General features: G+C 35.6%; 1 protein-coding gene across 1 annotated transcript in view; it reads left to right on the plus strand.

Annotated features, from left to right (window-relative positions):
- Nucleotides 1-14,659, plus strand: part of LRP1B (LDL receptor related protein 1B) — a 1,616,178-nt gene that overhangs the window by 912,278 nt on the left and 689,241 nt on the right. Inside the window, exons 20-21 of the mRNA XM_067742376.1 lie at nt 5,291-5,371; nt 6,520-6,681. Of these exons, the coding sequence (XP_067598477.1) occupies nt 5,291-5,371; nt 6,520-6,681 (243 nt within the window). The remainder of the gene's footprint in view (nt 1-5,290; nt 5,372-6,519; nt 6,682-14,659) is intronic.

A 14,659-nucleotide genomic window follows, 5' to 3' on the forward strand; every position in this document is an offset into this window, starting at 1 on the left:
TATGTGATTTACCAATAAGGAAACAAAAATGAATCATTAGTGACTTTACTCTGCTGCATGTGTCCATTAAGTTAATACCTTCATTCTTTTTAGTGATTTGCCCTATGCTTTCTTCTAGTTCCCAATTTTTTTTTCTCTATAGAATTTACCTATTGGTCCTATAAACTCAGACAACAAGGTTTCCAAGAGAAACGATGTAACTAAGTATTATGTTAAAAATGAATCAGAAATGAGGTGTAGTTGCTTAAGAACATATATGCATTATATGCATATGTTGACCTAAAACAAACAGACTGCCAGATATTTCTCCACTAAAGATGGATTTTTTCGGAATCAGCAGAGTAGTGCAATTCAGAGTCTGCAACCATGGTGAGCCACATGCAAAACCCCATAAAGGGAGGAGAGCACTTTTATAGAGGGGAAAAAGGAAGATGGGAGGCGTATACAAACAGAGTTCATGACTTTTCATCGCCAGGAAAGAAAAGGAGTCTTTCTTCTTCTTCTTGGGCTCAGCTATCATCCCAGGGTGTGAGAGCTCCCCCTTCTGGTCTCCCAACTGTATTTAATTGAGGTTCCTATTTATTAATTTTTTACACATGTATATATGTTGTATTTACTGTGGGCAGAAGACGTATGGCTCTCCTTTTCTTAGAGAGTGAAGATACACTGGATTTTCAATTATTTTATTCATTTCGAAAGTTTTTACCTTTATGGAGCTAATTTCCAGATTCTTTTTTTTTTGGCTGGTTTTTAGACTTAGAATCTAAGAAGTGGATAGAATCTTAAAGGTCACATGGGAAATTTCTCAACCAACGGTACAGCTCATTTAATTGTGTTTCTCTTTATCGCACTTCATAGATATTGTGGTTTTTACAAATTGAAAGCTTGTGTGTTGTCAGCTGATGGTTAGCATTTTTGAGGAATAAAGTATTTATTAATTAAGGTATGTATGTTTTTTAGACATAATGCTATTTCACACTTAATAGAGTAAAGTATAGTGTAAACATACTTCTATATGCATCGGGAAACCAAAAATTTATGTGACTCACTTTATTGAAAATTTGTTTCATTTGAGGTTGTCTGAAACCAAACCTGCGATATCTCCTGTATTGAGGTATATGCCTGTATTGCCAAATTTCAGAAGTTTCCAAATGCCTGGGGGGACTTTTCTTTTCCTAATAAAACTTACGATGTTGGCTATTATGTTCCAAAGTTTACAGAAAAGAGATTTTAAAATGTAAATTAACCTATTATAGATGCCTAACGATGTAATGCTATTTTTAAAAATTAGACCTCATCATATCTTACACATTGCATTTGGTTGCTTACTCATTTTAATCATAACTTATGTTGATACTTCATATAAAGTCTCTATTCATGTCTACTGTACATCTTCTAAACATTAAGCACTTATTGATCTAAGGAGGAGAACACTTTTTTGACAAAATTCATGTTGATTCTTGAAAGATTAACATAAGTTTTCATTATCTTGTCAAGTTAAAAAAATACTTAGGAATATTGATTAAATTATGCCTTGTGCATTTTTCATTTCTCTTTTGAGTGCTTTCTCTTATATGTCTGAGTATTTGTTGGGTTGCTACGTGCATGGCTTTTGAGATAGTCTTTTATCTCTGCATATCCGTGATTGCCTCCTTATCACTTCTATCTTTGAATCATATTTAGACTCTCATCACATGTTTTGGCTTCAAAAAGTTACACTTATTCTAAAATTCATATCTCAAGAAATGGCTTTGGTAATCATAAAATTTAGTAAAGATTTGTTCAGTTTTAGAATCATTTCCATTGTTGATATTATGCCAGTACCTCAGATGGATATACTCAAAGGTAAATACACACAAAGAAATTGCTTTTTAAGAAGTAAAGAAGCAGGTAGTCAAGGATGCCATGTCAACCTGATCTGGTATGAAGCCACTACTTTCCCTACATGTTATTTATGAAATAATAGCAATTTATATTATCATTGCATAAGTTACCAATATTAAAAATGTCTGTCTATGGGCTTCCCTGGTGGCACAGTGGTTGAGAGTCCGCCTGCTGATTCGGGGGACGTGGGTTCGTGCCCTGGTCTGGGAGGATCCCACATGCCGCAGAGCGGCTGGGCCCGTGGGCCGTGGCCACTGGGCCTGAGCGTCCGGAGCCTGTGCTCCGCAGCGGGAGAGGCCACAACAGTGAGAGGCCCGCGTACCGCAAAAAAAAAACGAAAAAAAAAAAGAAAAACAATAGCTATATCACTTGCAGTCTGTTCACTGAATATCACTGCTGATCATCCTGGCTGACTCTCTTTTCCCAGCTCAGCTGCATGATAGGGAGAGTTCTTACAGGCTCCAAAGGTAACTCATTGTTTCACCATTTTAAGAACAAGGGTGAATATTTTACCTCCGATTTAAATTTGAAATATTATTTGGGGGATAATATACAAAATAGGTCTTTGACAGGATCACGCAAAATGAATTTGCTTGCATTTTACTATTAATTCTAGTTACTAGTGATTTGCCAAAAATATGTATTGATATAGACTTTTAATTTTAAAATGCCATGGTTTTTAAGGGAAAATGCAAAAATTCTATAGGACTTATAGCAATGTCATTTAAAATTCTTATTTCCTGAAAATACCTTCACTAGTGTACTTCATTGGTTGAAGTATTAAGAAAATACTCAATAACATAGTTTTCAAGTGGAACCACTACCTGGAGTTACTTTGTAAAGTCCTCTTAAAAAAGAAATGATCCAGAAGAGGACTTGAGGGAAAACCTGGGAAGCATGACTGCCAAATAGGCCCAAGTTCCATGAGGACGGCAAGGCCATATGGGGTCCGATGGTAATTACCATTCAAATCTTCTTATAAATGGTGCAGTGCAGGGAACCACTTGCCCAGGGAAGACGGCATGATGTGTGAGGTCAGCCTTATCCAACAGTCCAGAGGGCCTGATGATGGAGAGAAGGTGTAGGGAGCAAACTGCCCATGCATGTGGGAGCCCCATGATTTAGCCTTTAAGGCTCTATGGAATGAGTACCTGGGTCAGGACTGTGTTTAAAAACTTAAAAGAAAAACAAGGAAAAAGGCCTAAAGAAGTGTGACAAAAATGATTGGGTAAATCTTGGTATGATCTGCCCTATAAAAATAAATCAAAAGTTGATAGTATTATAGAATTTAAAGAAAAGATCGAGATTCAAAATGATTGAAATTTCCAACATTATGAAATAGTGACTGGTACAGACAAAAACTTGTGAACCAAATGCTAAAGAAGTGAAAGTATTTAGGGACTCATTTCTGCTAGACACAAGGAAGTTCTCCTTTACACAATGAAACATTTTATGAGAAATATTTAACCTTTAAGCTGAAAATACATATGGGTAGAGTAAAAATATGGGTAGAGTAAATAACAGGTAATTCATGGATGGTAAATGAAAGTAAGGTAGGAAATCGGTACGAGGTTGTTATAGATGGAGTGATAGATGAAGAGCTTGATGAACTGAATTCTAAAGACCTATTTTCCATTAAGGAAATACATATAACTTTAGGCAAGTCTAACTTTCATGCTCTCAGTTTCTTTAGGGCTGAAATAATTGGATATAATCAATGGTTTTCTTTCTTTTTTTTGAGCAAAGAAATATATTGTTATTATTCATATATTTTTCTTCAAATAAAATAGTACTCAAAACTCCAAAATTAAAACTATAGGTAGATAAATAATTGTGTGGGTAGGTAAGATGTGAACAGGTTTGGCTGAAGGAGTTTGGGCAGCCCGAGTCCAGCTGCTCTGCCCCCTTGGTAGCTCTGAGACAAGCTACAAAATAGAACTTGAAAATATTGCTGGTCCCCCTGCCATCAAATATAGGCTATGATTCTACGTCACTTGTCTTAGAGAGAAAAGCAAGTGTTGCCACAAAATGACTTTGGCTCCACCTATGAGAGGAACAATAATAAAGAATATGGGCCACAGTTCTGTCTCCATGTGTCCTTTTCTTCTGCCTTTATGCCAGTGAAATGATGGAGGATTTTCATTCTTCTTTTTCTGTTTTTTTTAATGTCTATTAAATAGGTTGTGTGTGTGAGGGTTTATGATTCCATGAATATTGTCTTGGGAGATAAGAGTTCTGATATTGAGCACACCATGTAAACTCTACATGAATTACTTTCACCATATGAAAAACTTTCTCCTGGGAAATATTAGTAAGCTGCTCTGAATTCCTTGGATGAACTGTTTGCAGTTATATTTTCTCTTATTATTACTACCTTTTTTCTTTCTTTTCTTCTTGCAGTCAGTCTTGATTATCTGATCTTATTATGACAAAATTGCTGAATTTACCAGTCCTTTGAATTGGCTAGTAATCTTTTAGAATTGTTTTCTGTGCTAATTCTATGTTTTGCTTTTTAATTTTTGTTGTCATAGTTATCTAAGGGTTAGGAAGGGAGGTCTTTTGATTTAATTTAGTAAAATTTTACTTTGAAGTCCAATTCTTTGCTGTTGTTGATTTTCAGGGGAATTTTTGTGGGTTTTTTTTTTAACATCTTTATTGGAGTACAATTGCTTTACAATGGTGTGTTACTTTCTGCTTTATAACAAAGTGAATCAGTTATACATATACATATGTTCCCATATCTCTTCCCTCTTGCGTCTCCCTTCCTCCCACCCTCCCTATCCCACCCCTCTAGGTGGTCACAAAGCATGTAGCTGATCTCCCTGTGCTATGCAGCTCTTTTTTTTTTAACTTAGAATTCACACTTTCAAAATCTATAACTGTTTGATACCAACTAAACTAAATTTAATGAGTTTTTTCTTTATGTTTGTTTTCTTACTTTCAACTTATTATGTTGACATCACTCAGGCAAAGTTGGATCCAGCCTTCCTACTTTGGCTCTCTATGTTCAGAAAAGGCCTTTCCCTTTTAAAGCACACACTTTACTTTGAAGCACACGAATATAGAGCTTCATCCAGCTGTTCTTCACTGGGAGGAGCTTGAGTCCCTTGGTGCAGGGAATTGATGTCTATTTTTCTTGCAGTAGAATGAATCTAAACAGTCCTTCCTCAAGTGATTCTCCTTGGCTTTCAGTCACTGAAATGTATTCATATAAAAGATATTAAAAGTATGTGTATCCTAAGTCCTCAAGAAGTTACTGCCACTATATTTGTTTACCTAACATTTCCTCTGTGCCTTTTGTGGAAGAGAAGGGTAGAGTTCTGATCATATTAGCAAATGAGAAGCAAATTAATTGAAACACAGTCGATAACACCTTTCCTATTGGATGTTTTTCTATCTTTCACAGAATTCCCAACTTGTGAGCCACTAACTCAGTTTGCATGCAAAAGTGGAAGATGCATTAGCAGTAAATGGCACTGCGACTCTGGCAAGTACCAAATGTCCACTAGACTGCACTGATTTGATTGGGGGCCTGGCTGGCTGTGCAGCTTTGCCTCTTTCTGAGGTAGTTTGTGAGAGGAGGTTGCAGAGTCAAGCAAAATGGCCAAGACAAGTGGTGAGAGGGCAGCTGGCACGTCAATGGGGATTAGCATTAGGGAAATGGAACTCAATATCCGTCCCTTGGGGCTGTGATGGAGACTTGTTTTCAGATATTATGCTGGACATAGCCTAAGTCAACAAACATGAAGTGAAAGCAACAACTGAGGAAACAACCTGGACAATTCAGGCTCCCCAAAGCATTTATGTAAAACGCTCTATAACCTCAGGATGGAGTAGTTTATAAATTATATTGGAAATATCCATGGTCTCAACTTTGTCACCTTGTTTTTTTTTTTTTTATGTACAAATGGTATTTTTTCTTCACTCAATTGTATCATTATGTTAAATTATGCCAAATACAGGTAAATGAATTATACATAAATCGATAACTTCTCAGCCATTGATTTCAATTTAATCTGTTTTCTCTTCACATTCCTCTCTCCTCTCTCCTGCAACAGTTGTTAATAAAGAGTGTCATTGCTAATGATAGCATACAATAATTTCCTGATATAAATACACACTTAAGAGCCAGTGGAGGAAGGGTACACAGTGAGCCCTCTTGTGGGAGAATGGAGAAAAAGGATCTGAATTAAAAATACAGTTATAAACTCTGGGGTACAAAGGTTCTAGGTCTAAATAGTAATTTTCCAGCAATAATTATATCACAAGCTGTATCATTTCATAAAATTCCTACAGTCACCATTGTCTTCCCACTTCATAATTATTTCATGTTGCATAGATTTATTTAGTCAGTGGTTAGTCATTTCTGAGTGAAATGGAAGTTAAGCTTCAAAATCCAAAGTCAAGGATTTTTCCCCCTTAGTTTAGCAGTTGGTATTCAATCAGAAATAAACAATATAAAAATGAAAATAATTCTCCCACTACTCATGGGAAATGTTGATCATTGATTTATCATTCCTTTTTTTAATAACAAAAGAAAGCTCTCAATACCAAAAAGAAATGTTAAGTATTTCATAAGGAAAAGTTTCTCCATGGACCAGTTCTCACCACCTGGCTGTTGTTGCTTCTTTCCAGATGATGACTGTGGGGACGGGAGTGATGAGGTTGGCTGTGTTCAGTCCTGCTTTGATAATCAGTTCAGATGTTCCAGTGGCAGATGTATCCCAGGCCATTGGGCCTGTGATGGTGACAATGACTGTGGAGACTTCAGTGATGAAATCAATTGTACCAGAGAAGGTTAGTAATTTTGTGAATCTGCAGAATCTCATTTTAAAGTGATATATAATATTTGAAGTATTTTAGAGTGAATGTCATAGAAAAATAAATTGTTCATCAGATAAAAAAAATGTATGTGGAACTATATAAAATAATTTGCTGATCTCTTTTACTTTTTCTTTTCTCTGGTTTCTCAACCTTAATTCCTCCTTATACTTTGATACTTTCTTCTTTGGTCTTCGCTTCCTATTTCATTAGATGCTTTACTTTCATTTGATCCTTTACTTACTACTCTTTTAATCCCCTACAACTTCTAAATTTCCAAACCCCCAAACCCATCCCCAAAGGAAAAAAAAAAAGAATAAGAAAGGCATAATTTTCCTTTTATTTTTACACTATATTTGTTTCCTGAAGGCTGGAAATCATCCCCTGTTAAATGGTGATGTATTCCAACTGATTGACCTTCTGGAATGCAAACTAAAAGAGGAAGGAGATCATGACCATGGTTCCCAGCATATCCATGGGCAGCCTGACCCTGTTGTTTGCATGGGTAGCTCTGCAAAATTTGATCAGCCACAGGATGTGTTAATAAATTAGAAATCATGTTGGAAATATCACAGAAAAAGCATTAGCCTGTCAAAAATTGATAACAACAATAACATTAACTAGAACTTTCTTTCTGCCTAAGAAATTGAAATAATTTATTATCCATTCTTTCATTTATTCCAAAAATACTTAATTGAGAACTTTTCATGTGCCAGGCACTGTGCTTGGACCAAAGGATAGATTAAAGAATTAAAAAACATATTCCCTGTTTAGTTTTAAAAATCTAGCATGCAAACAGACAAACAACAAAGTGAATTATTTTATGTGGTGACGGGGCAGAGCGTACCACATACTATGTGATCATAAAAAAGAAATCATTTTCCAAGTGTTTTCCAAGGAGATATATTTGTCTTCTGCAAATATTTGACAACCTATAAAACAGAATATTTCTAAAGTATTTTCTCTGACATGAATTCCTTGTGTCTTTCTTTTGTTTCTCTTTCTTTCTTCATTTCTCTCTCTCTCTCTCTCTCTCTCTCTGTCTGTCTGTCTTCATTTCTCTTCATTTCTCTCAATTGTAAATACTGGAAACAGTGGCAATTACAGAGATTATCTACATAATACTAGGTTCTTAAAGGAATAAATCTAGCTTTTTGGTGAACTCCCTGAGTGATTTATTAAAAGAGATATTGTCTGATTTTGATTTTACCTGTGTGACCTGGGTTATAAGACTCGAGGCATGATCCAAATATGGCTAGTCACCTATGAGCCATGAAGTGATAAAACACATGGTCCTCATGGTGGTCATGGCATGAGTCATGTCTTTCCTGACAGTGGACATAACAGAAGCTATAGTAAAAACAGAAAATGACTAAGAAAATTTTTGGAACAGTATCTTATAAAATTCAACATGAACATATTTTAATTTAATTTTGCTTCAAAATCGAGAGGAATGATAAATCCCTCTCTCTCTCTCTCTTTCCCTCTCTCCCTTTTTCTCTATCTCATTCTTGTGTCCTTTCCTCTCTCAATTTAGTTGGTCCACTAGTATATATGAACTAGAACTTTTTGCCTATTACTAATCTGGAGTGGAAAAAGGAAAGGTATATAAAAAGATATTTTTCCTCTTTTTCTTTGTATATTTGAAACATTCATTTGGGGTGTGGTTGAAATTTCATTACTAACTTAGACTGAATATATACTATTGGTACATTTTCCCCCATCTCACAGATGTCTTTTTATGTTCCTCATGAGGTGTACATCTGTGGCGTGCTGACGCTGACCCATAATATGCTGTGAAAGATAAATTGCTCCGGTGTTAATTTGCTTTCATCTCAGAAGTGAGATCCCATCCCTCTGTTCTATGTGCATGTATCTCTAAGTTAAACTGATCATCGCACATTAAGAAGTTTTGGGGAGATTGCTTTAGCCTTATGAGTATCCAAAGTGAGTGACCCATCCCCTTAGAGACTCTCTAGAGAGTTATTTGGGTTTGGATTATAGAATCAGTGGCTAAGGTTAATGACCTTTATCTTGAGGGCATCTCAATTTCACTAATATATTACTGTAAAGGATATACTGTCAGTGTGAATGCCATGCGTTTCTTATATGATTACGATAATATGCTAAGGAAATGATCCAGGTAACCCACATGATTCTTGGACATGTTTCAAGGAAAGAATGAGAAGAACTTCCTGAACTAATTTATATTTAACTGATTATAAGTTGTACTAGAATTCCCTGATCAAATATTTTACTTGGTGAAAACAAGATGCAGGAATTGAGGACAGGTATCATTCTGGGATGATTTCGGTGTGTAAGACAATCTGTAGTATTTCAAAGGGCATTGAAATATTTTTATCCATCATTATTTCATGTATGCTGATATGGAAGTTGTAAAATAACCATGACACATAGAATTGTTAACACTGATCAGGAAGGCCATTTTGCACTTGTAGGATTTGTGAGGATATTGCCAAGGTAAAGTAGAAATTTGATTCAATTAGTCATATAATTCAGTCCGAGAACCTGCTGCAGAAGAAAGAGCAGGGGATTCCGTCTTGAGTTTCAGGACTGGCTGTCAAAACTGATCAAATCCACCACATAATTGCTCAGCACTTTGCTTTACACTGCCTGGGTAAGCAGAGCATATGGTGCAGTTTCTCTCAACTCAAAAGGGCAGAAAATACTCTTGAATTGACTTTCAATAGTAAAGGAGAAGGAGATACCAAGAATAACATTCCATATATAATCTCTATTTCAGAAAATTCCTGAGCTTAAGTTCAACTCATATTCTTTCTGATACCACTTTCACGAAAAGAATTTCTATGGTGATCATGTTTTCATCAGCAATATGATTAATATATGGGAAAACTGTTAATGACTAGTCCCCTCCTAGATTAATGTACACTCATCTCTCTCTTCCTTCGTATTGTGCTGCTCTTTCTCTCACTTCCAAACTCCTTTACTAGGCAAAGAAGACACAATATCTTTACAAGTCACTATGCAAGTGTGCACATGCGTGTGCACGTGCGTGCACACACACACAGAGTCTATGAGCTAAAGTGGAATAGAAAGACCATCGTGGCACATGGTTCCTTCCTTTGTTTCAATGCCTGTTTATCATTAATTTAGCGCTTTTTAGTTCTGAATCCTTTGGTTGGTACATATATTTATAGTTACCCTTTTGTAGCTACTGGGTAAATAGTTTTTCCAAGTGGAAAAACAGTGAGGCTGGACTGTCAAAGAATTTGGTATGAGGGAACTTCCTCTAGAGCCTCAGTCCTGGCCATTTATTAAATATTGAAAGGTTTTGTAAAAAGATGGTTTTACCTGTAAGAACATCAAGAATAAAGTTAAAATGAGACTTCAGTCTTTTCTTACAAGTCTTTACCTCCCTGGCTGTAATATTTTTAAAAAGAGAACATGAGAGAGAGATGCTGGACATATGTCACATCTGTAAAACACCAAATATATAGAATTAATCTTATCCCATTGTTGATAGTTTAGTTCATTTGAGTTATGTAAACTTTCATTCTCATACTCTTTTTGGGTATTGTCTCAAGCATATTTCACACAAGGAATAAGGCATTTCTATAATAAACATATGAAAATTGTGCAGTATCTTTAGACAGCTATTCTTCCAGGTCAATTTCCATTTAGAAATTGTTGTAAAAAATTATAACAAATAATTTCAATGTGGACTTGATGGAGAAGAGAACAGGTTTTCTCTAGAATAGATTTTGCCTAAATTTTATTATTTCTTCTAAATGCAACAATATCCCTCAAATATTTGGATTTTTCTTTGAGAAAGCCCCTGACACTATTTTATGATTACTGTTCTCTAATGTCTTCTGTTTGGCTAAAAAGGGAGTATTTACTACCTGCTGCATTAAATGAATGATCTGGGTGATGCTGGAATGTGTGATCTCTTATTTACATCACAAATACAAATTAAATGCAAATTTGAGATTTAGTATGTATTGACCTTCAATTTTGATTTATTATAAATAATCTTTAACAAGTTCCCATATCCATTAGGCAGTCAAATGTATACCATTATTAATGTACGTGCTCATACATGCTTATGTTCTTTTGCTTTAACTGCTTTTGTTTCTGCTTTGGAAACTTCCATTTCTTTTGAGCTTCATCTGCATTCATTCATGCATGCATTTATTCATTTGCCTCTCTACATCCTTGTTCCCAGTTTAAGAAGGGAACTGGAGTAATTTTATTTTATCTTTGTAGTTTCATAGTCAAGTACAATATTTGATATATAATGAGTATTCAATAAATAATTATTGAGTGAAAGAGTCTATTTCTTGACCACAAAAGTTGTTTATATTTTAGAATCAACACTTATTTGTCTTATACAGCTAGTATATTCTGTTTCCTCATCCTGGAGTTTATTTCCATGATGACATACAAGGCTAGGTGTACGGATCTAATCATTTACATTTCCTCAATACAGCATAGCCACTTTCATTTATCCAATAATATTGGTAATTTCAGCCTAGGATTCAATAAAATACAATAGATAGGAAATCTTCTTTATCTTTTATTATTGTTTACTTCTTTTTTTATGTCCTCTCTGTCAAATAGATAGAAAGTTTCAGAAAGATAAGAAAAGTTTACATCTTTTTTTTTTTTACCTCTTTATTGGAGTATAATTGCTTTACAATCGTGTGTTAGTTCCTGCTTTATAACAAAGTGAATCAGTTATACGTATACATATGTTCTCATATCTCTTCCCTCTTGCGTCTCCCTCCCTCCCACCCTCCCTATCCCACCCCTCTAGGTGGTCATAAAGCACCCGAGCTGATCTCCCTGTGATATGCGGCTGCTTCCCACTAGCTATCTATTTTACGTTTGATAGTGTATATATGTCCATGCCACTCTCTCGCTTTGTCACAGCTTACCCTTCCGCCTCCCCATATCCTCAAGTTCATTCTCTAGTAGATCTATGTCTTTATTCCTGTCATACCCCTAGGTTCTTCATGACATTTTTTTTCTTAAATTATATATATATATGTGTGTTAGCATATGGTATTTGTCTTTCTCATTCTGACTTACTTCACTCTATATGACAGACTCTAGGTCCATCCACCTCATTACAAATAGCTCAATTTCGTTTCTTTTATGGCTAAGTAATATTCCATTGTATATATGTGCCACATCTTCTTTATCCATTCATCTGATTTGGACACTTAGGTTGTTTGCATCTCTGGGCTATTGTAAATAGAGCTGCAGTGAACATTTTGGTACATGACTCCTTTTGAATTATGGTTTTCTCAGGGTATATGCCCAGTAGTGGGATTGCTGGGTCATATGGTAGTTCTATTTGTAGTTTTTTAAGGAACCCCCATATTGTTCTCCATAGTGGCTGTACCAATTCACATTCCTACCAGCAATGCAAGAGTGTACCCTTTTCTACACACCCTCTCCAGCATTTATTGTTTCTAGATTTTTTGATGATGGCCATTCTGACTGGTGTGAGATGATATCTCATTGTAGTTTTGATTTGCATTTCTCTAATGATTAATGGTGTTGAGCATTCTTTCATGTGTTTGTTGGTAGTCTGTATATCTTCTTTGGAGAAATGTCTAGGTCTTTAGGTCTTCTGCCCATTTTTGGATTCTGTTGTTTGTTTTTTTGTTATTGAGCTGCATGAGCTGCTTGTAAATTTTGGAGATTAATCCTTTGTCAGTTGCTTCATTTGCAAATATTTTCTCCCATTCTGAGGCTTATCTTTTGGTCTTGTTTGGTCTCCTTTGCTGTGCAAAAGCTTTGAAGTTTCATTAGGTCCCATTTGTTTATTTTTGTTTTTATTTCCATTTCACTAGGAGGTGGGTCAAAAAGGATCTTGCTGTGATTTATGTCATAGATGGTTCTGCCTATGCTTTCCTCTAAGAGTTTGATAGTTTCTGGCCTTACATTTAGGTCTTTAATCCATTTTGACCTTACTTTTGTGTATGGTGTTAGGGAATGATCTAATATCATACTTTTACATGTACCTGTCCAGTTTTCCCAGCACCACTTATTGAAGAGGCTGTCCTTTCTCCACTGTACACTCCTGCCTCCTCTATCAAAGATAAGGTGACCATATGTGCGTGGGTTTATCTCTGGGCTTTCTATCCTGTTCCATTGATCTATATTTCTGTTTTTGTCCAGTACCATACTGTCTTGATTACTGTAACTTTGTAGTATAGTCTGAAGTCAGGGAGCCTGATTCCTCCAGCTCCGTTTTTCGTTCTCAAGATTGCTTTGGCTATTCGGGGTCTTTTGTGTTTCCATACAAATTGTGAAATTTTTTGTTCTAGTTCTGTGAAAAATGCCAGTGGTAGTTTGATAGGGATTGCATTGAATCTGTAGATTGCTTTGGGTAGTAGAGTCATTTTCACAATGTTGATTCTTCCAATCCAGGAACATGGTATATCTCTCCGTCTATTTGTGTCATCTTTAATTTCTTTCATCAGTGTCTTATAATTTTCTGCATACAGGTCTTTAGTCTCCTTAGGTAGGTTTATTCCTAGATATTTTATTCTTTTTGTTGCAATGGTAAATGGGAGTGTTTTCTTGATTTCACTTTCAGATTTTTCATCATTAGTATATAGGAATGCCAGAGATTTCTGTGCATTAATTTTGTATCCTGCTACTTTACGAAATTCATTGATGAGCTCTAGTAGTTTTCTGGTAGCATCTTTAGGATTCTCTATGTACAGTATCATGTCATCTGCAAACAGTGACAGCTTTACTTCTTCTTTTCCGATTTGGATTCCTTTTATTTCCTTTTCTTCTCTGATTGCTGTGGCTAAAACTTCCAAAACTATGTTGAAAAAGAGTGGTGAGAGTGGGCAACCTTGTCTTGTTCCTGATCTTAGTGGAAATGCTTTCAGTTTTTCACCATTGAGGACGATGTTGGCTGTGGGTTTGTCATATATGGCCTTTATTATGTTGAGGAAATTTCCCTCTATGCCTACTTTCTGGAGGGTTTTTGTCATAAATGGGTGTTGAATTTTGTTGAAAGCTTTCTCTGCATCTACTGAGATGACCATATGGTTTTTCTCCTTCAGTTTGTTAACATGGTGTATCACATTGATTGATTTGCGTATACTGAAGGATCCTTGCATTCCTGGAATAAACTCTACTTGATCACGGCGTATGATCCTTTTAATGTGATGTTGGATTCTGTTTGTGAGTATATTGTTAAGGATTTTTGCATCTATGTTCATCAGTGATATTGGCCTGTAGGTTTCTTTCTTTGTGACATCGTTGTCTTGTTTTGGTGTCAGGGTGATGGTGACCTCATAGAATGAGTTTGGGAGTGCTCCTCTCTCTGCTATATTTTGGAAGAGTTTGAGAAGGATAGGTATTAGCTTTTCTCTAAATGTTTGGTAGAATTCGCCTGGGAAGCCATCTGGTCCTGGGCTTTTGTTTGTTGGAAGATTTTTAATCACAGTTTCAATTTCAGTGCTTGTGATTGGTCTGTTCATATTTTCTATTTCTTCCTGATTCAGTCTTGGCAGGTTGTGTATTTCTAAGATTTTGTCCATTTCTTCCAGGTTGTCCATTTTATTGGCATAGAGTTGCTTGTAGTAATCTCTCATGATCTTTTGTATTTCTACAGTGTCAGTTGTTACTTCTCCTTTTTCATTTCTAATTCTATTGATTTGAGTCTTCTCCCTTTTTTTCTTGATGAGTCTGGCTAGTGGTTTATCAATTTTGTTTATTTTCTCAAAGAACCAGCTTTTAGTTTTATTGATCTTTGCTCTCGTTTCCTTCATTTCTTTTTCATTTATTTCTGATCTGATCTTTATGATTTTTTTCCTTCTGCTAACTTTGGAGGTTTTTTGTTCTTCTTTCTCTAATTGCTTTAGGTGCAAGTTTAGGTTGTTTATTCGAGATGTTTCCTGTTTCTTAAGGTAGGATTGTATTGCTATAAACTTTCCTCTTA

This window comes from Pseudorca crassidens, chromosome 6 (genome assembly GCF_039906515.1).
Source record: "Pseudorca crassidens isolate mPseCra1 chromosome 6, mPseCra1.hap1, whole genome shotgun sequence".
NCBI classification, from domain to species: Eukaryota; Metazoa; Chordata; class Mammalia; order Artiodactyla; family Delphinidae; genus Pseudorca; species Pseudorca crassidens.